This window comes from Crocodylus porosus, unplaced genomic scaffold (assembly GCF_001723895.1).
Source record: "Crocodylus porosus isolate Cpor-Errol unplaced genomic scaffold, CroPor_comp1, whole genome shotgun sequence".
In the NCBI taxonomy this organism is placed as follows: Eukaryota; Metazoa; Chordata; order Crocodylia; family Crocodylidae; genus Crocodylus; species Crocodylus porosus.
Genome location: NW_017728948.1, coordinates 1,825,836 through 1,851,633, shown reverse-complemented (window position 1 = coordinate 1,851,633; position 25,798 = coordinate 1,825,836). Strand labels below are relative to the sequence as shown.

Here is a 25,798-nt window from a genome sequence, read left to right as displayed (position 1 = left end):
GTGGGTGTCTGTTGTCAGGCAGAGACATGCGCCAGCACTTGATTTTCCCATTTAATGCTCCACCGAGAGCGTGCTAATTGGGTAGAGACCCAGCTCTTAACCCTTTGGCTCCTGCCACTGCAAACTCCCACTGCAACAGCTGGTCTCCATGCCAGAGCCCTGCCCCCATTACTGGAATCAGTACAGGTCCCATTTCCCTGGGAATCCCTTTCCAATTACAGAAGGCTTGGGGCTGCCTTGTCCCCCTGCCAGTTAGACCACCTGCCTCTGGCTTTGGACGCATTCAGAAATACAGTCTGGCCTCAGAAAATACTCGAGGACCCCCGCTTCCCTCAGTCCTCCAGCGCTGAGCAGTGCAGGTTATGCAGCTGCTGGCACTTAGGGGGTTTGCCGTGCTAACGAGGCAGAGCCGACTGGGCACAGAGCCCCTTGCAAAGGACCCGAGTGCAAGGGCAGGGCAGTGGCATGGTGGCAGGATTTGGCAGGGCCAGGAGGAAGCCTAGGCTGAGAGCTGCATTCAGCCCAGGGAGGGCACGGACAGGAGTTTCAGCAGTGTGGGGGTGAAAGTATCTGTCTGCTGCTGGGATGAAGGTGCTAAGGCCTTGTTCTGGGAGCCTGAAGGGAGAAGGGGAGCAGGCACCATGGCCTGGGGGGACCTGAAGAGAAATGGCTTCGAGTTAAGGCAGAGAGAAGACGAAAGCTCGTCCTCCACCTTCACCCAAATTTCATCCACAGGGGGTCAGGGACCCACTTGGAACAAGCCAGGCCCCTTCCACACAACCCCCAGGCTATGGTCAAGAGTGGGATGGGTCCCTGGAGCACTTCCCCCTGTCCAGGTTGTAGCACTGTTGGGGTTCACACTAGAGCATTTACCCCAATGGGCTAGCACCGGAGCCTGAATGTACCCACCGGAACCCCAAAGGTCCTAGGTTGACAACGCTGGTGCCCACAAGACCCTTCCCCACGGCAGACAGGCTGCCAGTGCAAGGCTTCCTGGGCTCTGCTTCCTCCTGGGACTCCTGGTTCATGCTGCCCAGGGAGCAGGCAGTGCAAGGAGTGCTGCTGATGCATTTTGTTTCCCCTCAGGGGCTGCCTTGAAGCTGGGCTGGAGTCCTTGCTGAAGGCCACGGGCAGCAACCTGCTAATCCTCCGCATCTCTCACTGCCCCAACATCCTGACGGACCGCTCCCTCTGGCTGGCCAGCTGCTACTGCCGGGCTCTCCAGGCCGTCACCTATCGGTACGTGCAAGACGGGGTCCTGCAAGACCTGGCGGTGATGTGTGCATAGGTGAGAGGAGGGCTCCCGGCCTCCGAGTCGCCTCTCAGAGCGTCTTGCTCATGCACATGGACAGGCACGGGTGCTTAGTGTGCTTGCCCTTCTGGTGGGGGGCTGAAGTAGCCAGGAGCTGAGGAGAGCTAAACCCCATAAATCTCATGAAACCACACCAGAGGTGCTGATGCATCCAGACTGGGACCCCACAGCCCTTTAAAAACACTGATCCAGAAACCCAGACCCTGACACATGACAGCAAAACATCCTCTCCTATGCCAGGCAGCTCGGTGAGGCTGCTGTGCCCTGGGGCAGCTGGCAGACAGCCCCTTTCCAGCCCTGTTCCTCCAAGCTGGGCTGCCAGTTTGGGACTGATTGGGGACCGTATGCATCTGGTTGCTGTCAGGTGCTAGCTGCTTGCTGTTGCAACAGAGTGAGCCTCCAAAGAGGCTGTGTGGTAAGCTTTGCTGGATGCTTTCAGGAAGACCTGGCTCATCCTGATATTGGAGAGGTGTGGACAATGTACCCTGGGGTCTGTAGGCTGCTAAATACTATCTGGAGGTGAACCAACAGCGCAGGACTCCCTCGGCTTTGCTTTATGTACAGAGCAGCTATGACATGGGCAGCCCCCCACTAGCCTGGAGATGGACCTGGGTGGGGGCAGGCCAGGCTCTGGGGGCTCTCCAATCTCCGGCTGGTGACTGGAAGTCATGATGTGAACAGTTTTCACTGACACCCAGTGCTCACGCCTTCCTACAGTTGGAAAGGGTCCTTCAGTCGAATCTCCCTGGACAGGCTGGGATGTGGCACATAACTTCCAGCAGCCTGGGCAGATAGTAGAGTGACAAAGGGCAGGGTCCCTTCTTTTAGGCACTTAGAAACATGCAGACAGGTACAGCCTGTGTCTCTGCTGATGGTATTTCTAATGCAGCTGCTGCCATTCAGTGTAGGGGATGATGCAGGTGGTAGTTGCACACCAGTGCTTGGGACTTTAGGGCACGTGCTTCACACAGAGACCCTGTAGTGCTGGGGATGGGCTCGGCACCACGCGAAGGGAGCTGAATTGCCTTGTCCCCAGGACCTGCTGCACACAGAGCAGGGGCACACAGGTGCATTGTGCTGCATGAGTGCACACACAGGTGTTGGGTAGATGCACACTTCCAGACAAGGAGGCTGACACAGCCGGCCTCAGTCTTGCCTGCTCGACTTGACATCAGAACGAAGCCAGGAAAAATAACCCAGTGGGAAGGGATGGGCCAGGGGCACAGCAACAGGGGAGCAAAGCAGCACCCATGGCTCTCATCAGTGTTGCATTAATTGGTAACGGTGCTTGCAGACAGGCCATCGCAGCAAGGTTGTAGGGAGGACACCATGGGGTAGCACGTGGGGAGAGGGAGGCCACGGAGCTGGCGGGACACGGGCCTGGGGCAGTGATGAAGACCTGCCCTGTGTCTGAATTAAAACACCTTGCTGTTGCTACCAGAAAGCCTCACACAGCGGCACGAGACACAGAGGCCTTTCCCTTTCGCTTGCTGCCAGCAGCAGGAGTGACGGGCTAACAAAGGGGGCAGCCGCCGGGGCCTTCATCCTTGGCAGGGTCTCTGGGGCGACGCGGCTCTCCGCGCTGAGCTATTTATGAGGCCGGGCGATTGTCCCCGTGCCAGGGCAGCCGTGGTAAACACTGTAATTACAGCCTGCCCCGCCAGCCGCGGTGACGGCCCCGGGGAGGGGGAGCGCGCGGGGGGGAGCTGCATGTGGCTGGCTGGGTTTGTCATAAAAATCAGCCAGTGGACGTCGGAGGCTGTTGTTCCTCGGTTCATCCTGAACGGAGAAGTCAGGAGCCCCGGCCCTTTGCAAAATCAGCGGGAGGCTGTCCGTGAATCGGGTGGCTTCGTTTCCTTGCACTGGCCTGAAGTGAGCAGGGGTTGAGGTTTGGGCTCCTGTTGCCGAGGAGATCGTTCTGCTGCTTTTTTTCCCTGGGAAATGTTTAAACAGCAGCTCTCAAAAGGCAAACAAATGTAAGAGATTATTAAGGAATCAGAACTTGTGTTAGAGGACATAGCCGTTATTAGACCCACTAGATTTTTGCAAAAAAATGCCTTTAATTGCAAGCTTTTGGGCACAAATACCGTTTTTCGGGCATAGGAGAAAAGACTGTAAAAGTTCTCTTGGGTAGAAATGAAAGTTCATTATTATTAGGGGATTATGATTATTATTAAGGGATTATTATTACTATTATTATTATGGGATTGTTATTATTATTATTGTTATTGTTATTATTATGGGATTATTAAGAGAATTCTAAAAGCTGAAAGTATCGTGACCCCCCGTTATAAATCTGTGGTGCATCTGCACCTTGAATACTGTCCCCAGCTCAGTGCTCAGGCCAGTACTCTTCAACATCTTCATTAATGATCTGGATTCAAGCATCAGATGCAAACTGGCAATGTTCACAGACGACACTGAACTACGGGGGAAGGCGGCCACGCTGGAAGACAGGTTGGGGATACAGGCCAACCTGGACACGCTCGCAAGGTGGGTGGACCCAAACCCGATGGCATTTAATGCAGAGAAGTGCCGGGTGCTCCACCTTGGGAGGAAGGACCAGCATCATATACTTGCAGGCTCGGCGGTGCTACGCTCACTCGCACCACGACTGAGGGAGGCTTGGGGGTCTTGACTGACCACAGGATGAATGCGAGCCCCCAGTGCGATGCTGTAGCTGGCAAAGTGAACCAAACGCTGGCATGCATCCACTGATGCATCTCAAGCAAAACCAGGGATGTCATCCTCCCACTTTACTTGGCCTTCATGAGGCCGCAGCTGGAATACTGTGTCCAGTATTGGGCCCCCCACTTCAAGAGGGATGTGGGTAAGCTAGAGAGAGTCCAGAGGAGAGCCATGCACATGATCAAAGGCCAAGAGAGCAAGACATATGAGACGAGGCTGAGGGACATGGGACTCTTCAGCCTGGAGAAGAGAAGGCTCAGGGGGTACATGGTGGCTGCCTGTAAGTACATAAAGGGGGTGCATCAGGATCTGGGAGAACTGGTGTTCACCAGTGCTCCCCAAGGGATAGCAAGGCCTAACAAACTTCTGCAAGGCCGATGTAGACTCGACTTAAGGAAAAACTTCTTTACAGTCTGAGTGTTCAGGATCTGAACCAGACTCGCCCCAGAGGTGGTGCAAGCACCTACTCTGGACTCATTCAGAAGGTGTTTGGATTCTCATCTTGGATGAGCATGGATGCTCATCTTGGATGCTGACTACCTGCCCCTTGGGCAGGGGGCTGGACCCGAGGATCTCGCGAGGTCCCTTCCAGCCCTAATGTCTATGAAATCTATTTGCTGCGCAGCTAATGAGTCTGCTGCACAGCAAGCATCTCGTGTAGCTGTGCCCAGTAAATGGCAAGTCTTAACGTCCTTAAATGTTCATGGCACATCTCGCCGTCGCCCTTGCCCTGCTGCCAGCACTGGGCTGACATGTACCACGCGGCTCCAGCTCTGTCCTTAGCTGCGGGCCACCTCCATGCAGTGCTGTGGGCAGGCTAATGGGCACTGCCTGTTCCCTGTGCTAATTCACCCTCCCGTGTGTGCGGCTCTGCTGCTTCCGGTTTGGGAGCTAGTGTGCACAGAGGCAGCGCGGCCTGTGCAGCGAGGGGTGTGAATGGGTCGCTATAAAACCCACAGCCTCAGGCCAAGTTGGCAGCAGCCTATTTCCATTTCCACAAGCCTGTTTCTCCCCCGCCATGGTCCTTTCCAGGACTCTTCATTATTCCATAGTGCCTCCTCGCCGTATTGTGTGAGCGCTTTCCAGGAGCGTATTCAAAGACGTGACTAACAGCTGGCAAGCACTGTTTGCTCTGTCTTCCTCTCCCCAAAGGCAGGAAGCATGATGCGGAGAGCCCTGGTTATTTGGGGGTTTTGTCACTGTATATTTGCATCCAAAAAGCCAAGGTCGCAGACGCCCGCCTTGCCCCTGGAGCAGAGGGCAGCGAGGGTGGCTGCTGGCGGGGGTCAGTCGCAGTCTGGGTGTAGCCTCTGCGGGGTTTTGTCTCCCACACATGAGCTTCATCCTGAGAGATGGGACCAGAGGAGTAGAAGTGTTTGCCGTGGCCTTCACCCTGGAGCTTTAGGCCCTTTTAAATACGCTTATGAAGCCTTGAGCTTGAAAGCCACTGTGGGAGCACAGGGTGGGCATGGTGTGCTCATGCATAGCGCCTTGCCTTGATCCAGCCAAGAGGTGACAAAGGCATGAATAACTGGGGCTAGGGCATCATTTGCCCAGTTTAAGTCGGAGGTTCCTGGGCGATGCTATGAAGCATCATTCACAGCAGTTCCCGTATCAGAGCTTAGTGAGACGTGCAAGAGCACCTGTGACTTGCAGACAGCGCTGTAATACCAAAGGTTTCATAGTTTCATAGATGTTAGGGTCTGGAAGGGACCTTACAAGATCATCGGGTCCAGCCCCCCAAATTAACAACCGATGTCGAGCTTTTAAGATTTCCATGAAAATATCTCACTTCCTTTACAAAAGCACCCCACAGGTTATCATGGTCCTTAAGATATTTAGTTCCCCAACCACCCAAGGGGGCAGGGGAGAGCCGTGATATAGAACAACATTAAGCAACTTGCCCAAGGTGATGCAGGGAGCCTCTGCGGAGCAGGACTAGCACCCAGACCACTCGACCGCCTATCTTCCTCTCCCTCTGGGTTTGTGCAGATTCCTTTGAAGGGAAAAATCGTCCTTGTTGGGTGGTCTCTCAGATGGCAAAAGATCTGCTGGTGGAAGTCTGTGCTCCATTCAAGCTCTCGGGCTCTCTCATCTGTTAAGCGAGATGCTTGCAAGGAGGAGAGAGCAAATGCAGCTTCTTTCTCCACTGTCCAGTTCAGTGGCAGGAAGGTAACAAGCGGCACGCGGCACCCAACCCGAGTCGACTGTGCTGGGCTCCTTGCAGCTTTGGCATGTGCCCGGCAGGTCTCTCTTCCTTCATCTGCCCAGTCTGCATGACGATTTCGTGACCAAGGTCCGGCTGTTCAGGCATGACTTTGAATACTGATGCAGCAGCAAGAAGGAGCCTGGGTTTCCAATGCCAGGGTGATCGGAGCAAAGCCACGGAGGGGAGGCTGTCATCTTTTTCTCTCTCCTTGCCCAGAGCAAGTGAGTGCATCTCTTTGGATCAAGAGGCAAAAGCCAGGGACCCCCTTGCTCCTGGTGGCAATGCCCTCGGTTGTGCTACTGAGCAATCCTCCCGGCCACGTGTGCTTGCACAGCCATGCATCAGCCAGTGAGTCAGACTCAGGACCAGAGCTGAGATCATTTTGGGTTTCAGCTACCAGCCCCTGCTGCTTCTCTGTAGCCTTGAGAGGACAGTTTTTTGGTCACACCTTACCGATCCCTGAGCTATCAGGTCCTGGTGCCCTTTTCCCCGCCTAGGATGCTGATTATTTCTGTGCACTCCGGCAGCGCTTAGAGGTTGGTGCTCTTCTGCGCTCGACACGGCAATGACACCCAGGTAGTATTAAACCACGGCTGACGCAACATTTTACCGTCATGAGTGGAGGAAACTTTTTCAGCCAAAGCTTTCTTTCTGGTGAGACATGCCGACTCAGCAGCACCAGAGCATTTTGCAAATTCATCTCTATTTGGGCCAACTGTGTGAAAAAACATTTCAGAAAAGCCAGCGTAGTTCACACAAGCAGTTTGGGCTGTTTCAAAACCACCGTCCGTTCTATTAAATAAAAAATACCCCAAACATTTTTTTTCCCAGATCCTCCCTCTCCCACAGAATTGCCAGCGAGCTAAAAACTGAGTTTTTCACCCAGCTGTGGTAATGTCCGACTCTTTTGGATAACGGGGAATACTACCATAGGGAGAAATCTTTCAATATCCCCTTCCAGCCCCACTGCTCCCGTTCTCCAGAAGAGTGAGACCTTGACTCTGAACCCGGGAACCCCAAAAAAGAAGGTGGGATCTGAGAGCACAACTTGTAGCTTAACATATCTGCCGTTTCACCCTTTCTTTCTTTTAATGGTTCAGCAGCCCCGAATATTCATGTTCACCAGAGGCCATTGGCAGCTTGATAACCTGTCAACATGACTCACTTATTTTAATTAAGTGTGAGCCAGACTCGTAAGGGAATCTTGGCAGGCGACTTCATTGGAGATGTATGAGCGCTCAAGATAACACAATTGACTTATTTTTAGGTTCACTTGAAGTTAAAAACTGGGTCGTTCAAAATTAGCAGCACGGGCTTAATCTTCAGAATCGCGCCATGCTCTGTGGGACGGGGTGGTCCTGGGGGACCAGTCGCACCAGTGGGGATGACTGGTTTGAGTTGGAGTGAGCCATTTCTGTGCAGCACTGAGTCATTCGGTTCAGAGACGGGCGCTTTGGGTGCAATGCAGAGCGAGCTGGGCATGCGTTAGCGTCCTGGTTGACAGACTCAGAGGGTTCAGGATTGCACGGATGGAGAGGAATGATTTCAGGGAAGGTTTTCCAAGGGCCGAAGTCCTGATGGCGTCCCCCAAGAGCGGGGTGCCCACTTGCCCTGCGTGCCCTGGAAAATCTCCTCCCGACAAGTTCTCTCACTCTCAGGAGTGGTTGGGACTGAAATACATTTTCAGGGCCTAGAGGAGAAGGTCACGTAGCAGCTGTCTAAGCCATCACTGTTTCCTGGCTGGATGCGGGATCACTGTCTCCGAAGCACTCAAGCTAGAAGTGAATTAATTTTCCTACCTCTCTGTTGGTGTCACGTATGTGTGGGCTTAAGGTGGATATGACTTTGACCATCCTGGAGTGTGTGCATGTGGGGGTGGAGGTTTCTCCTCTCATTAGTGTAGGTGTTTGCACCTTCAAACAGCATGAAGAAGAGAATAGGGGTTTTTTTGGCAGGAGGACATGGAGTATTAATGCTCTGGTACCCTCCATGCTTAGATGCTTTGGAAATGCCCCTACAAGCTTTTGGGGCATGCATCGCAGCTGGTGAATTATAACACGAGGCTCTGTGTATCTTTCCAGGAGTTCGACAGACCCTGTGGGTCACGAAGTCATCTGGGCTCTGGGAGCCGGCTGCAGGGACATCATCTCTTTACAGGTGGCACCACTACACCCTTGGTAAGAGCAACGCTGGGTTGCGTGGGCATGTCTGCACCGCCTCCCTGGGTCTGTCAGGGAGGAAACTCCTGCATGAACCTCAGCCACGGGCTTGTGCTCATGTGAGCCAAGCCCAGAAACGTGGCGGTGAAGCTTTCCGCATAGGACTGGGAGCGGACTCAGACGTGTCCTGCTAGGAGAGCGCCACAGAAGCCGTGTAGACATCGGTGCCCACTGAAGGGCTAGTCTAGAGATGAGTCTGAAACCCCAACTGGACCCAAGCACCCTGGACTCTGTAGAAATTGGGCTCCAGATCTGAACCAAATAGCTGGTTCCTGCCTGTCTAATGGTCTAAAACAGGGGTGCTCTGTTTTAAGGTTCAGGTTAGGGTTAGGGTACTCAAACGCCTCTTCACAGGCCAGATCCATCCAGCCCCCAGTGCAGTGCCAGATTTAGGCTTATGCTACAGCGTACGGCCTCACAATACGAGGGACCTCTAAATAAGAAATAAAACCCTGATATTTTTGTTCTAATATGTCAAAAAGATACATATATATGGCTCCACAGTTATTATTCATGTGGAGTTCATAAATTTGTGCAGAAATAACAATAATTCTTCTTAAAATTTCATGAAAATCCATTTTGGTGGATTTCGTGGATTCTTTTTATCGTATGGGGCCTCTTAAGCTGGACAGAGTTTAGGGCCTCTGCATGTCATAATCTGGCGCTGCCCCAGTGCCATTTCATCTGCCCGGCGGGGCTTTGTGAGGACACGGGGGTGGGCAGAGGCAGCTCAGGGTCCCAATCCTGGTATGCTGGGATCAGGAGAGGGCTGCAAAACCCCATCTCAGCATACAGGACCAGGCAGGGGCAACGCAGGGGTCCCATCCTGGCACGTAGAGCCAGATGGAGATGGCACAGGTCCCCAGTCCCAGCCCACAGGGCTGGGTGGAGTTGGCATGGGACCCCTGGGCATCTATCCTGGCACGCAGGGCTGGGTGGAAGCAGCACAGGGCCCCAGAGTCTGATCCCAGCACATGGGACTGGGCAAGGGCCGATCCTGGCACCCAGGGAAGTGGTGCTGACCCCTGGGTCCCAATTGCTGCATGTGGGAGCCAGCCGTGGCTACGTGGGGCCCAATCTGGGCGCGCAGAGTCCGATCCAGCCCGTAGGGCCAAAAGCTTAAGCACCACAGGTCTAAACTAAGCCCAAAGACCTAAATCTAGAAGGAGAAATCCAGTCTCATCTCTAGTAGCAGAGACTCAAAAACCTTTCAGGATGCGTCAGAGAGAATGCTGCAAAGGATGCTGATCCCTCAGGGATGAAAGGGGAGTTTGATTGTGCCGGTAAGCAAACCTGCACATCAACCGGCTGTCAGAGCTCTTCCCCGCTTATATAACAGCAGCCCCGACAGCCCGGTGTGCTTTTGTTTGCGAGGATGCTCAGTTTTGCTGTTTAAGACACGACTGCAATTTCTCTCACTTCCCAGGCATGTGCTCTTTGGGCGTGAAGCCTTGGGAGGTTCCCCAAAGTGTCTGGGGGGAAAAAAATCCCAGGGTGCTAATAGATGCATGACTTAGATAACAGCACACGTGGGATGAGCCCAAAAATCAGGTCAGGGTACTCACCTCCCACACAGCCGAGGCTCCTCTCTTCCGGTGACCCTGGTTGACTTTCAGCAATACCCTGTCGCATCCAACTGTGCCTTATTAGTGGCTGAAGTACAACATCCCCAGGGCAAGGTTTTGGAGGGCGGATGGACTTGTAGTGTTGAACGCTTAATGCGCTCGTCCTTTCTTCAGGATGCGGGGGGGTGTTGTGGCTTGCATGCATGTGTGTGCATACGACTTCATGCATGTGTGTTGGAAAAATGGATGTGGGGGTGTGCAAAACTTGTTGTGCTCCTTCCTGGTCCTTGGAGATATACAAATGCTACAAGCCCGGATGCTCCCAGCGGTTAACAGCAGCTTTTCTTTAGCACAGGTGGTTGGAACCTCTGTTTTTTGGAGCTCTTGTCCCCAGGCTGCTGTGACTTGACAGTAACTGGAATAATTTCTCCCCTTGCTGTTTCCTTGTTCTTCCTCTCCAGCCAGCAGCCAACCCGTTTCAGCAACCGCTGCCTTCAGATGATCGGGCGATGCTGGCCGCACCTGCGCGCGCTGGGCGTGGGGGGTGCTGGCTGCGGCGTTCAAGGCCTGGCGTCTTTAGGTAAATGTGGGTGGACTTTCTCATCAGAGCGCTCCCATCGGGTGTCGCTGCAGAGGGGATGCAGGCGGGTCAGCTTTGTGGGGTGTTTTGGACTCTCTCTCAAGCAGGTGAAATCTCCAGCTAACTCAGGGGCTCTCCCACACCTCTGTCATGCACATCCCAGTGGGGAGCTCATTATGTATTCTTGACCTCCTCTCCCTCCCTGTTGGCCAGGGTGTAGGCCCCTCTCCTTCCATTTCCTATTGCACGGCTTTGTTTTCCATCATTCGTCTCCACTTCCTAAACAAAGCATGTAGCTTAAGGCCCACTGCACCTCCCAAGGCTGGTAAAGACTCACCCAGCACTAGTTGTGGGTCCTGGGGGCCCTGGCTGACTTGACCCTGTGTGTGTTTTCCATCTCGCAAGCCCGGAACTGCATGCGGCTGCAGGTGCTGGAGCTCGACCACGTGACGGAAATTAACCAGGAGGTGGCAGCCGAGGTGTGTCGGGAGGGCCTGAAAGGCCTGGAGATGCTGGTGCTGACCTCCACGCCGGTCACCCCCAAAGCCCTGCTGCACTTCAACAGTGAGTAGCAGTTGCAGAGAGCCACAGAGATGACCAGAGGCTCCTTGCACCTCACCGACACAGCCCCTTCCGCCAGAACTGTGCTCCCGCATACTACAGCTAGAGAGGAAGATGCCTTGACATCCCGGTGCATCCCACTGGGATGCCTTGACATCCCGGTGCATCCCAGTGACATCCTGGTTCATCCCAATGACATCCCGGCCTTGGGCTCTTCTAGATAGTAACTGGATCCAGCCTCCAGTTACACCATTAGGAATCTGGAGTTCTTCTTTTGATGTCAATGGAGTTATCCCTGATTTGTGTTAATGTAACTCAAGTCAGGATCTAGTTCCTTCCCTAGGCCATTTGCTAGAGGCATTGAGGCCCAGAAATATTCCCTGCTGGGAGTCCCTGGCTGTGTTAAGCAAATAGGATTTGTAAGTTTGCAGCCTTTGCCAGCTCAGTAGATTGGGGGTACATTGGAGGTGGCATGAAATTGTGCATGGGCTCTCCAGAAACCTTTCCTCACAGTCTGCTAGGGGAAGGAACAGGAGCACTAATGCCACAGGCACTGGAAACAGGATGGGGCAGTGGGAGACAATTCTTCAGGCCAGTGCTCCAGGTGAATGCCCAGAGGGAGGACAGGTAGGTCACCCTGAGGCAGGAGGGGTTGAAAGGCACCTGGATTAGCTCAGAGCCCGCATGCCACTGATTCTGAATAGGGTTTGTGCCCTTTTGATCACCCAACCCCAAATCCAGCAGCTACCCCCGTGCCCGGTGGCTGTTCCCAGTCTGTTTCTCTGTCGCCCAAGGTGTCTGCCGGAACCTGAAGTCCATCGTGGTGCAGGTGGGCATCATGGATTACTTCAAGGAGCCAAACAGCCCTGAAGCCAGGAAGATGTTTGAGGAGATGGTGAACAAGCTCCAGGTAAACAGAGGCAGGTGCAGGTCCCTTGGGTCCTTGTGGAGCTCTAGGGTGAGTCACAGGCCTGGGGACATTGGGTCCCTGGAGGAAATGAATGAGCTTCTCAGAGGCACGGCAGAGAAGGTGGCCTCCAAACCTGAACAGAAATGGGGTGGGTGGGAGTGGGGATCCCATTTTAGACCGACCCCTCAGCAGAAGCAGTATCTCCTTCTGGGCCTTAGTTTCCCATTCCTGGAAAGGGATGTAGCTCTCTCCCAGCTGCATCCAGGGGAAGCTTTAGTTCTTGAATGTCCTAAAACACCTGGAGAGCCTCACTTGCAGGGATACAATATTTGTCCTATTCCTTGGTGCAGAATATTTGTCCTATTTCCTATTGCAGAAAATTTGCAGCCTATTTATCCTATTCCTTATTGCTTAGCTTCAGTTATGCAGGATTGCCAACACTCGCATGCCTCATGAGAGCTGGTGTCTCACTTAAAGCCCCAGCTCCTGGAAGCCAGGGAGCATTCTCAATTAGGGTTTTTCTGTTTGTTTTCCTTAAAGTGCATTTCTAGCCCTCGTGGCTGCGGAAAAGAAAGACTTAGGACCTGAGCATGCCCCAGTGGCTCAGAAATCATAAGTCCAAGAATAACAACCCCTGGTTTTGCTTTTGGGGGGCGGTTTATTTAATCTTACAATTTTTCACTCAATCTCATTTGTTCTTTTGAGGCCCAGCGCCTGCTTTTTCACACTTTGCAGAATTGGTTGGGTTCTACATAAGCTATTTCCACACAGGAAAGAGGTCTGGGCATCATTGTGGACTGTTCACTAAAAACATCAGCTGGGTGCCTAGCAGCCATCCAGAGGACAAAACCAAAATGATAGGGATTACTAGGAAGGGACTTGTGAACAAAACTGAAAGTAGTGTGATGCCACTTTATTAACCCATGGTGCAGCCCTGCTTTGAGCGCTGTGCAAGTGAGAGAGGAATGGTGTAAAAACCCAGTCCACTCTCCCCTTCAGCATTCGCCCTCTGCCACTATGTGACATAGGATATTAGGCAAGACGGACCTATGATCTGACCCAAGATGCAGCAGCTCTTACGTTCTGGTTCTGCTTGGGGCAGCCCTCCCAAACACTTCAGCAAATTCAGTCCATTGAACAAAGGCCCAGCATTCGCTTTGATTTGCATTTGTAAAGGCCTGGGACAGGGACTGCTTTATAAAACCCAACCCAAGCAGAAATATTATCTGGGTTTTTCCATTATCTTGAATGCAGGGAAGGAACAGTTTGGTCATGCATCTGAACCAAATAAAATCAAGCTGGAAATAAAACAGGAAATAAAACAGATTTACTTAATGTAATTGGTCAAGCGACAGGAGTTGCAGCAAGGAAGCAAATGGTGCAAATGCTGCTCAGTGCTCAGCTCCTGCACAAGGACAAAAAGAGAGAAGTTAAGGCAGCTTTTGTTGGCACTAGATTTGTGACCCAGATACCTTGTTCTGGGTAGACCCAAACCCTCAGACCCTCTGCGACCTATCCATTCAATAATAGGCACATTTTATTGATGCACAGTGATAACAGGTAAGAATAATAGTCGGTCTGAGGGTTTGGGTCTGCCCAGAACAAGCTATGTGGGTTACAAATCCAGTGCCAACACTTTCAGCCCACATTGAGCACTTCATATTCTTGGCCAGCACCCCAGAGTACCCTAAATCATGCTCTGCTTTTCGGCCCAGCTCACTAGTCACACCCCCAGCTGAACAGGGGCAGAGCCAGCATGGAGCTCACTGCCACGTGGTCACATGGTGACATTTTCAGGGAGCCTTTTCTGCCTCCTTTGTGCCTTCTGAGACAGCAAAGTGATCAGCTTTTGCTTTTGCTTTTGCTGCCCCCAAGATGGAAATGCTAGCGAGAAGGGCAGGCCGGAGTTCCTTTCTCTGTAACCCCCACTGCTCCAGCTACTGTTTGGGAAGGCAATTCAGATGCAGCCCATGGCCCGAGAGTCCCTCATCTCCAAAGCCGCCAGCATTCGATTGCATTTTCCCTCGGATGACTTTTATGGAAGTGCAGGTTTTTTTCTAGGACCATCGGGGACTCTCTTAACTCCCCAGTCAAGTTCCGCTGTGTAAATCAATTCATTCCCAGCACTAGAAAATTGTTCTCTAGTGGGGTTTCTCTTTGCCTACGCACTCTTCTTGGGGACTCTGTTTTCATGCTGTCCCTAATCAGCCCCAGAGGTTGCTTTCGAGCATACAGAGCAATACTAGCAAGTAAAGGAGCGAGTCGAACATCACACAGGGGAGGTCAGCGGAGATGCAGTCACGTGGTTATCCCTGAAAGGAAATCCTGGCTCCTCTGCTGTCATTGATACCCAAGGCCTTGGGCGCAATTGCAACAGGAAGGGCAGGTGTAAGCTGAGATGCCCTCAAGATGCCGAGGGGAAATAGAGGCTAAATGCACGTTCTTCCTGTTGAGAGTAAATTTCCTTCTGAAAGAGCATGAGGAGGGGACTCGGAAATGGGTGGCAGTTCATGGAGGGTGGAGTGGGGCTCAGCGGGATGGGGCCCATCTAAGGAGTCGGGGGATTGGGCTTCTCTTCCTGGCCGGGAGACTTGACGGATGACCTCCCATTTGACATGGGACTAGCAGCCCTCTGCTTCCTCCTCTGCAGAGCTGTGCAAGCTATGGGGGCAGAGCCACGCTCAGCGGTTTGCTCCCTGTCTGCCGTGCACTGAGCTCCCGTTCTCTTCCAGGCCCTGAGGAAAAGACCTGGCTTCTCCAAGATCTTGCACATCAAGGTGGAAGGAGGCTGCTAGCCTTGCAGGGGGAGACAACGTGCCTCCTCCTCCAACGCTGTGAGACCAAACCGTCCGTCCGCCGTTCGTCCCCAGACCCGGCGCCGTGGAGAAGCCAACCAGCGCGCAAGACTTTCATGGGCCTTCGTGACTGGCAGCGTCGCGCTCCCTCGCCGGGGGTGGACGGAGAGTGTCGCATAGGCGGGAAGGTGTTACAAAACGGGTTTCCTGGACAGGGCTACTCCCGACTTGGCTGAGGGAACAAGGCTCGAAACCCCGCGGCAGCCTGCTGCCAAGGATCTTCGTTCTGGGGATGTTTCTTTCTTTGAACTCCATTTCTTTGTTTTCATGGGAGCCGGGAAGCTCCAGGACCCGGCCTGCGGGCTCTTGGCTGCGACCGTCCATCCAACTGAGCATCTCTCTCCTCTCCCGCGAAATGGAAACGGCTAATTTGAGGCCGGGCCTTGAGCTGGCGATTCTTGCTTGCACATGTGGCTGCGCAAACGGAGGCCGGGTGGATTCCCGGGGACCGTCCCGTCATGGTTTTTAAGGCCGAGAGCATCTCTGGCGACTCCTGCCCGCTTGCAGGAAGCAAGGCCTGGCATTGCTGTTTGTTTTACCCGTCTTCATTTTCATTTCAAGGAGGAAAACCAAACGTGGGGCACGTGCCCCCTGGAAGCCAGACCAGCAGGCACCGCTGCAACCGCAGAGCACAGAGACCATCCCTTTTCGTGGGCGGCAGGGAGCTGACGGAGCGGATGCTGGCTCCGCACAGAGACGCCTGCCCGGCCTTGTGCCCTCTTCACCCAGCAAGGAAGCCAAATCCCCTTCCTGCCAAGGCAATAAACCATCTCTTCAAACACCCCACCCCAGGGCCTTTGCCTTGCAGCGACTCCGCTTGCACAAACATCCTGGGCCCGTCCTCAGGGAAGGGCGCTCGTCTTTCATCTGGTAGCTCCCTCTGGGCCGAACTGCCCGGCAGGGACAGAGAGGTGGACCGTGCGTTAGAGGGGAGCCAACATCACACCTCCCAATCCATCACATGTCCCTTCCTGACTAGCTTTAAGCAAGAACCACGTGGCCAAAACCCTGCTCTGTGACGCCCCCGTCCACCCAGAACAGAGATCGCTGTCCCCTGTCTGTTATTTCTTTCCATCACGGGCCCCCGTTTTTGCCAATCCTGCTTTTTTTTTGCAATAGTTAATCTTGTGGCAGGGATTTCCAAAAGAAAGGGCTCTTTTGAGAGTAGCCTGGCCAGCTTCACCTCTATTTATCCTCTGCCTCTAGAGGAAAGATGCCGACCGGTTCCCATGCCAAGGTTGGTACTGACTGGAGCAGTGCCATCGGTGCGGGGGGGAGCTTTGATCTTAATCCTTTGCAGCCTTGATCCTGTATCGAGGACCCTGCTATGTGGCCCCAAAGAGCGATGAAACCAGTCGTGGAAGCACCTCGCCTGCTCCGGGAGCAGCGAAGGTAGTTGACGGGGAACGGGGACTCATATTTCATTCTGTATCCAGAAGCTGTCAGCCAGCCAGGGGTAGGGCATGAACCACCCTGGGGAAATGAGCTCGCAGACGGTGCCAAGAAACCAGCGGCTGGCCTTGGTTGTAGCTCTTCAGGTCTCCAAGCTGTCGGGCAGGATATCCCCGGTGATGGAGTCTGGCGCTGCTGGAAGCTGGGTCTTTCTCAGGGCAAGGAGGCTGCAGAGGCCTTTCCAGACATCGGAAATCTCTTAACTTTCTTCTCCATCTACCTTGCTGCCAGGGACCCATGTGAAACAGGGGTGGGGGACCCCAGAGGTGCCTTTGTCCGGTTCCTGTCTACAAGAGGAGGTCAGATGAGGCCGGCCCCGTGCAATAGGCAATGCATGGCAACTTTGTCCGCACCGATGTCACGAAGAGGTCTCCACCCCAGAGACCCACCAGGCTGGAGGATTTGCAAGAGAAGCGAGGAGCCGCTCATCTAGGATCTAATCAGAAACCAAACCAAATTCCTCCCAGCCCCAGTACCCCCAGTGCAAGCCGCTCGCACTTTGTCATTCAGATTGCAAAGCCAGTTCCTCCCCTAGCAATTGCAAATGCACCAAACCCAGACCCAGTCACCCCCTAATGTTGGGTGTTTTGAAATCTGGGTCTGCTTTTCAGAGGCTAATTAAATTGTAGCAGTGTGTGGCTGGAAGGGACCTTCTCCAGCCCCTGGATCTGAGGCAGGGTTAGGTGTACATAACCAATCTCAACAGGTGCTTGCCTGCCCTGTCTCCGAAAGCTGGGACGAGGAGCCGTTCTTGCTGGGGGGCTGGTTTTGTAACGCGTTATCCTAGATCAGGGACACCCAGATTTTCCGGTCTCCTCCATATGGAGGTTGTTCTTCACTGCATAAAATGGAGCGATAGAAACTAGAGACTTGGCAAGTCCCAGCACTACAAGTCCCAGCATGTAGTGCTCTCCCTTGCCCTTTGCAGGGGCATAAAGTTGGAGCTGTGGCATGCTGGGATTTGTAGTCCACGTGGACCACACCTCCGTAGGCAAGACAGCGTGGGCCATGTTGAGCTGCTCCAATTCGACCGCAGCCTGTGGTTGGGAAGGGACATGGGGCAAGAAGCGAGGATTGTCTTGCAGATGCAAGATGCCACAACCAGCAACAATGCAAAAAAAAGAAAGAAAAGCTACAATATAAGGAAGAAGAAAACAGCACAGCCCCCCAAATGTCACTTTTTGCTACCTTTGAAAACCAGACAGTCCCTTGGCGACAAATACGGTACTCTGAGAGGTCACCTTTTGACACTGCACAGAGACTATGAAATGACCTTAAAAGAAACAAAGTAAGTATTTATTTCTATAAAGAAGACAGAAAAAAAAAAGATTTTAAAGAAAAATATATATACTCCGCATGTTTATACACTATGCTTAAGGACTGTTGTATTGGAGTTTAATGTCTGAAGACTGAACGTGTCTGTTCCCGGTTTGCTGCTAGCACAGTTATTTCCCCCCCCTTCGGCCATAATATTTAAAGTCATTTTCAGGGGAAACCCGCTCATCCGACATCAGTCGTGTGTTAGGTATTTTCTTCGGTGAGATTGTTTCCCGGTTCAGGGGGGAGTCGTTGGGGATGGGAGGGACAACGAAGGAGCTGGACAGCCTTTTCAGATGTTATTTATTCGTGAGAAAGGTCGGACTCTTGTTGCTAGAACTGTCTGCTTGTGAATCGCGGTCCTGGAGCTGTGGGTGTGCAGTTTCGTGTGCGTGCGTGCGTGACACACTGCCTCTCCTCCTGCTGGGGTTTGGTCATTTGTGGTAGCCCGGCATTCATTCAGTGCGCCGTGTTCCCCAGCCACGAAACACACCATGCTCGGAGCTCAAGTCTTGCCTCAGATGTTTGCTTTCCTGGGCAAAACGAGCCCATCTTCTGGGCTACGAGCCACGAGCTTCCCAGTAGGTTGAAGGCTGAGCTTGGGTGATGGCAAGCCCTGCTCCCGTGCAGTAAGCGTGGCTCTCCGTCGGATGCTGGGCTGCATGGTTCAGGTCCATTCAGCACCTCTTTTCGGTAGATGACTGGTTTGGTTAATGTGGGGAACTCACTGCTGCAGGATGCGGGCAGTTGAGATGGAGTCCGGAGGGGATGGGAGCGCTGCCACGCAAGGCGCTGCACTTTCACTGTTAGGGAGGGGCCCCGGCTGATGTTGGGATCCCAGTTTGGAAGCGAAATGCTGAGTTTGGGCCTGTGCCTGTGTGTTATCAATCCTCACGCTTCAGATTTGTGTAGGGAAGAAAGCAACGTGGCTTCAGCCTCAGCTAGCTGCACCCTGGAACAGCCAAAAATATTCTCACGTGGGCGCTAACGCTGGAGTTTGGCCCCATCCTGTAGAGTCTTATACACACCCTCAGGGGGTGAAGTTTGCAGAAGAGAAGGCCGAGGGGGATTGAATAGCAGCCTTCACCTCCCTGCAGGGGGGCTGCAAAGAGGATGGAGCTGGGCTGGTCTCAGTGGGGGCAGACAACAGGACAAGGAGCAATGGGCTCGGGCTACAGCAAGGGAAGTTGAGGTAGGATATTAGGAAAAACTTTCTCCCGAGGAGGATGGTGAAGCACTGGAACAGGCTACCCGGAGAGGTGGTGCAGTCTCCATCCTTGGAGGTGTTTAAGACAAAGCCTTGGCTGGGATGATGTAGTTGGGGCTGGTCCTGCATGGAGCAGGGGGTTGCACTAGATGTGACCCCCTGAGCTCCCTTCCACCCTCATTTTCTAAGATTCAGTCATTGCAATACCCTGGAGGTCTGGGATGATGTAGTTGGGGCTGGTCCTGCTTGGAGTGGGGAGTTGGACTAGATGTGACCTTCCTGAGGTCCCTTCCAGCCCTCCTGGTCTGTGATTCTTTAATACTATGATTTTAAGTCTGCGCAGAATAGCAGCTTCTGACAAGGAAAGTGCCAAACAGCTCTAAGGTTAACTAGAGGATCCTCTTAGCTGAGGAATGTGTTTTTCTTTGTCTTTGATTTTCTCTCGCACTCATGCGATGGACAGGATTATGTGCTAAATATATCCCAGCACTGTCTATACCACAGTCTGCAATGCCGAGCATTGGGTGGCTGCGCTTAGAGGATTTTACTGGCAAAGAGCTGCATCAAGAAGTAAACCAGCCTCTTCCGTGGGACCCGCATGGCATCTGCAATGGTCTAGTATTGGATAAGTCTGGGAAGTCCTCCCCCATGCTGAAACATTCAGCATGGGCTTCAGTGTGGAGGGCTTGGCAGGCTGGACCTGGCACTGCCCAGGTCTGGCAACCTCCGCAGGGTGGAGGAAGGTCACAGCATACTCCTCATCTTCCTAGAGGTGCTGCATTGGCCGAGATGCTCATCTATGCCCTTGTTAACTACGTTTTTTATTCCCCGCCATGGATCCGAGGTCCCTGCTCTTCAGGCCAGAGAGGCTCGTGCCTTTTCCCCTGGAAACGGGACCCAAGCAGGGGTAGAGTTGGTCTCCGCAGTCAAGCGAGGGTGTTGTTTCAGCCCAGGCAGGCTTAGCTGGGCTGCAGTGAGGGCCCAGCAGTGCCAGCTCCGACAGGTGCTGGGCATGCATTCAGGCTGCCAGCCCCTTCTGACATCCTTGGTGTATCAGCACTGATACTGTTAGCCCAGCTAGCAAGATTAAAGCTAAGTAGGTACACCCTGGTGCATAGGTATGCTTGTCCCTATATATAGTTGCATGGACTCCTGTGTATTCCCATGCTATAGCGCACCTGGATTTGACTGTAGGGATATTCTTGGGCATGGCACACTGCTGCCGTGCCAAAGCAATGATCAGATTGCTGTATTTTTTGCATACAACATGCCGTGGAATCAGAGAGGCACCTTGTTTTGGAAGGGGGAAAAAGACCGTGTAGTAATAACCGAGTAGCGGCAGCTCAGGAGCAAGGCTCCCCGCACATCGTTCTGCTTTCTGAGTCACGTTCTGCTTTCTGACTGTCACGTTTGCCCAGCAGAAACTACTCATCCCTTATTTCTCGCATATAATGTGCACTGCAATTTCCAGCAGCTGGTTTTGGGGGAGGGGGAGTGCACGTTATATCCACGAAGTATGGGATTTCTCCCCATTGAGGGGTGGTAGGCAGCTCGTCGCTATGAGGCAGCAATAAGCACCTGCCTGCCGATTCTCACGCAGGCTGTTGTTGGGCTGTTTGCTGGCCCAGCAACTTGCACTTGGGTTTAAGAGAGTGACAAGCTCTGAGCTGTGCTAGCATTAGTTCTCCAAGCATGTGTCAGTGCAGCCTGGGTCCCATGCAATCCCAGGGCTGGAAAGGACCTGGAGAGTCATCCAGTCCAACCCCCTGCCCAGATGCAAGAAGTGGGGAGTGAGGGCACCTGCCCCTGCCATGAAATCAGGCACCCAGCACCACGGGGTCAGCAGAAACAGCCATGGAAATGGGGCTCCGGTGGGAGCTGCTCTCTGCATGGAGATGGAGGAGCAGCGGTGGCATCTCTTCCATAGACCACCTTTCTGGGTGAGACGGTGGGGAGGGAGGGTTGCAGACGCTGGAGATGCTTTAAATCCCTGGAGAGCAAATCATTCCTGAGTCTTCATCCTGCCCACGCTAGGGAAGCAGAGGGCTTCTGCTGCCAAGGGAAGCCTGGTCTTCATTGGCCAAGCGCTTCATTGGCCAAATAAAAAGGGTTCAGGACTGTGGCTGCTTTTGGGCCTTTTTAACCCAGCTGCTGTGGGGTCTGGTGGGAGAGCAAGGGCAGCTCTCTGCAGTGCCAGGCCCACCAGGTTTGTACGCTGGTGTGAATGCCCCCAGGGGCCAGGGTAGGCAGACGAGGAGGTGCTTGTAAACCACTTCGGCAGACCTGGTTCTTTGCAAAGATCTGATATCTTTTATTAGACCAACTCCAATAGTTGGGAAAATGCTTTGCAAGCTTGCAAAAAAGAATTTGCAAGCTTGCAAAGAAGAATTTTTTTCCAACTATTGGAGTTGGTCTAATAAAAGATATTACATTTACCCAAAGAAACTTGTCTGCCCGTGTCCTTAGACCAACACAACCTATACCCCATTAAACCACTTCAACACCAGGAGGCAGGAGAGTCCGTCACAGCCTCCTGGCCGAGAGCAAACAGCTGCCCCGGGAATAAAAGCTGACACACGACACTTACACCGGTGTAATTTTATCCCCAGTGTTTCCTGGGCTTCCCTTGACACTGGATCCCAGTTGGTTACACTGGTGACACGGCTTAGGTTTGTTCCTTGCTTACCCCAGTGTAAAGGCAGGTGACCCCAGGGTCACTGTAGTGTGTCCAAGCAGCTCGCCTGTGTGATTAGGGAAATAACACGATCCCTTGGGAAATACAGGGTTGGGAATGAGACAATACCAAGCAACCTTGCCCTGCCATTGCCTCGCTGTGTCACTTCAGGCAAGTCACTTCACTTATCTGTGCCTCTATGTGTAAATAGGGGTAGTTGTGCTTGGAGCCCAATAGATGATAAGTGCTATGTAGCTATGCAAGCCCTAATCTTCCCACCCCACCCTTCCAGCTAGAAGCCCTCCCTTGCCTGCTCCCACAGCCCCAGCCATCTCCCTTTCCTAAAGGTTCAACAATTCCCAGCCCTGCTGCCAGGCCCTGGCCCTGCCTTCCCCATTGCGTGCAGTGCCGTTCACCAGAGACGCACGCGTGCCCAGCTCTGTACTGAACGATCACCGGGCGCAGCCCCTCATTGCCTTGAGGCACTAGGGAAGCAATCCTGTATCCTTCTGGATCCGCAAATAATCTTCCCAGGCATGGAAGGCTTACAGCGTACAGCAGCCTGCAAACCCAGGGGGTGCAGAAAGTCGGGTGCACACGGTGCACTTTTTACTGGAGCAGAGTTGGGTAATAATGAGCTCCAACGGGTGGGAATCAAATCCAGGCGACTCGCAGTTCGAATGAAGGTGAATGTTTTTTTTTCCCTGGGGAGGGTGATTAGCCGGGAGCACAAAGCACCAGTAAAGGTGATGGGTTTCTCCATGTCCCAAAGTCTTAAAAGCAAAACTGGAAAAAAACCACATTACTGAGCTCAGCAAAGGAGACACAGGCTGGCGTTCTGCATCTGCTGCCATGCAGAGGTCAGAGAGGACCATGCCACGGTCTCTTCTGCCCTCTCCATGTGTGGAGCACAGCAACAGGCCTGAGATGAGTGGTGGCATCATATCAGCCTGGCATCTAATGGGCAGCATGGAGTATACCCTAGTACACCAGCCTGCCTTTAATATGGCATCGTATCAGAATCACAGACTAGCGCCTGGCTTGAAGTGATGCTCACTTCACTCTTAAGCAAGAAATGCATCCCATGTGGAGGCCCCGTTATCAAAAGCTCAGCGCACCGGTGCCATTCTGGGAAGCATTCATTAAAACTGCACAACAGCAAGGAAAATGGTTATCCAGAAGGATGCTGGGTTTAATCGCATATTCATTGGGCTTGTATTTGCTGAATCGTGGCTTGTATTTGGTGGCTTGTATTTGCTATTGGAGACCTAGAATATGTTTCAAAGAGAAGTTAGTGCCTGTCACACAGGAAGGTGAATCCTGTGGCCAGTAAATGAAGTTCATGCCAAAACTAGGAAGAAATTGGGTTGTGTTGAGGTCCCAACCTTGTTAGCACTGTGGGTGCACTGGATGCAGTGCTGCACTGTGTCGGTGTCCAGCGTGGTAGTGCCACATTTGCTGGATGCTGCTGCATTGCAGTGCAGTGAATAAAGTTTTAGTGGTGCAGGGCATGGCCCTGGAGACGCTTTATTTTTTTATTTATCCTTTTCAGGTGAAGGCAGCGTCTCTGCAGAGTGCCAAATGATAAGCTTTAGCAAGCAAGGGCCTGCCCAGAGCTTAAACAGTGCATAGGCCATCACAGGGTGCTTTTCATCCAGGTCACCCCACCCCGGGCCACCTCTTTCCTGGAGAGCCTGTGAGGTGTCTGTAGGGATGGGCTGGGAGAGCGGCGTGCCAAACAGTCCATGCACTGGACTGTAGTGACCTTTCTTACTGACCAACGAGGGCCATGGCCAATGCCCAGTGCGGTCAGTGGGAGGACTGGCCTTGATTTCCATGGGCTGAGAAGCAAGCCCTTAGCCTGGCATTGTCCTGGGAGGAACTATATGGACTGTGGTGAAGCTGCTGGGTTTCTCATGACATCCTACTCGTGACAGAGCTGCCATAGTGCAAGGGAGGATACGGCTGCACCGGGTGCATTGGAAGCCACCATCAAAACACCAGCCCTTAAGAAGAGAGCGAGCCCTTTGTGATATCCCACGGGGGTCGTTGTAGTGGGTGGGTGCCTTTGCCTGACATGCACCTGGGTTTGATTGCAGAGCTCCTTCCAAAGCTGGAAGCAGAGGGATTTGGATAGAGACATCAGCTGATGCACACGCAATAACAGCTGCTCGACCTCTGAGACCGGAGAGGTTTTGTCTGCAGACCATCTCTCTGGTTTCTTCTGTTTGCTTCTGCTTTCCTTGGTCTTTGCTTTCCGAAAATCTACAATAATGCTCTTGCCATGGAGAGAGGAGTTTGCAGCTAACTGTTGCCCAGCTGCTGGGTTGGACCCACCCCTGCCCCATGAATTTCTTTTCCCGGGGTTGGTGTTTTTTGAGGCTGGGCCTGACAGCTGGGGTTTTTCGTCCAAGGCCATGTGCTAAATGTAAGCAGAATCTGCTATTGAAACGTTTTTGATGTGTTCGGTGCCAGTGAGAGCACTCCTTTTAGTGTAGCCTGGACACCAAATTGTTCTGCTGCAGGGGAAAGGCTCTGGGTGAAGTGGGAGAAGGCATCAACCCCGCATTTTCCTGTGACGGTCGGATGACTTCTTTTGCTTGACCAAGGGGCGCTGTCTTTTGGGTCTGAACTGAACCCTGCAGGGCAAATTCAGGCAGGATATCGCCAACTCCACTGAAGCTGGTTAGATTGCCCCAGGTCCAGATTTGGCCCGGGGTCTGTAACGTTTTGTCAGACCCTGGAAACACAAGAGGCCTCAAGAAGAGTAGAGTTTGCAGGCTCTGGGTGTGAGCAGGTTATGGCTTGCAAACTTGCCTCCCATCGTGGTGTGATGGGGGCAGCAGAACGGCAGAGCAAGGACCGATCCTTGAGGTTATTGAGGCCGGTCCCTGTCCCGCATCTTTGGGGTGATCGGATTCTGCTTCTTGTCCCCCAGACGGCAATCAAGCAGCACCCAGGTTGCTAACAAAGCCTTTATCACAAGCTTGCATGTGCAACTCCGTCCTCTCCAAGGCTGTTGGCAAAGGAGTTGGGCTAGGCGGGCACGTAGCTGACAGAGGTGAAACACTAGAGACTTCCCCTCTTCCATCTCTGCGCACGGTGGAACGAGTTGCACGGGACTGCGGAGGTGCTCCCGCTGAGCGGGGAACAACCGGCTGGATGCCTCGTCCTTCGCTGGCCACCTGCCGCGGTCCGAGCAGGTTGCGAACCATCCGGGTTTTGCTTTGGTAGCAGCAGGGCTCCCCCGTTGCTTCGACCTGCCTCGGCTTTGAGCGTCTGGGCGGCCCACCCGCTTGCCGCCTGCCCTTTGGCTTGGATGGTAAAACGGCACGGCTCCTTTCCCGCCCCGTTCGTGGCTGGCATCGCCCCACGCGGCTGCGTTCAGGTTTCTGCTCCAACGAGGAGCCGCTGTAGGAGTGGTGTGAGATGCTACCCACGCCCTGTGTTTAGTGTCCAAACTCCCTTGCTCATGGACAAGCTCCCCCTCACTTTCTCCCTCTGGTTTCCCTTGAGACCCGGCTGGACAAAGCCTTGTCTGGGATGCTGTAGTTGGGACTGGTCCTGCTTGGACTAGATGTGACCTCCTGAGCTCCCTTCCAACCTGCCTGGTCTATGAGTTTATGATTCAGGGCCTCCTTTGCTTGAGTTTCTCTGCTGCATAGAGTCCTGCCAACCCCAGGACAAAGCCTTGTCTGGGATGCTGTAGTTGGGACTGGTCCTGCTTGGACTAGATGTGACCTCCTGAGCTCCCTTCCACCTGCCTGGTCTATGAGTTTATGATTCAGGGCCTCCTTTGCTTGAGTTTCTCTGCTGTATAGAGTCCTGCCAACCCCAGGGTAGAGGTCGCAGCTGTTGCAAGGAGTTTACAGGGCCTCTGCATTGTGCTAACACGGCAGAGTTAGGACAGGGTTAGAGGAAGCTGAGCAGGACGCCTGTTCGGTTGGTTTGGATGCAGATCTCTCGTAGTGTTTATTTGACCCAAGCAGTTGTCCAAAGCTGGGGACTTTGTTCCAGCTGACGCTGGAGCCAGGCAGCGCGGATGCACTCCTGTTCACTTACAAAGCACAAAGTCCCGTTTCCCGCATCGCACACTCAGCTCTGTGTCCAGGCCCTTTCTAGCCAGCACTCGGCCCAAAGACTTTGTCTTGGGGCTGAAATCCCAGTACTTGTCTTTGCCTTCTCTCTCCACTGCCTGGGTCTTTCTGCCTCTGACACAGGTGCAAACCTTCACGAGAGAATAGCCGGT

At 53.2% G+C, this 25,798-nt stretch overlaps 1 protein-coding gene across 1 annotated transcript in view; it reads left to right on the top strand.

The window, feature by feature from the left end:
* The window catches only part of FBXO41 (F-box protein 41), a 37,624-nt gene extending 19,842 nt beyond the window's left edge, over positions 1-17,782 (top strand). The window contains exons 7-12 of the mRNA XM_019553471.1: positions 1,087-1,239; positions 8,291-8,386; positions 10,455-10,573; positions 10,979-11,137; positions 11,929-12,044; positions 14,777-17,782. Of these exons, the coding sequence (XP_019409016.1) occupies positions 1,087-1,239; positions 8,291-8,386; positions 10,455-10,573; positions 10,979-11,137; positions 11,929-12,044; positions 14,777-14,839 (706 nt within the window). The 3' untranslated portion in view covers positions 14,840-17,782. The remainder of the gene's footprint in view (positions 1-1,086; positions 1,240-8,290; positions 8,387-10,454; positions 10,574-10,978; positions 11,138-11,928; positions 12,045-14,776) is intronic.
* The last annotated feature ends 8,016 nt before the right edge of the window (positions 17,783-25,798 follow it).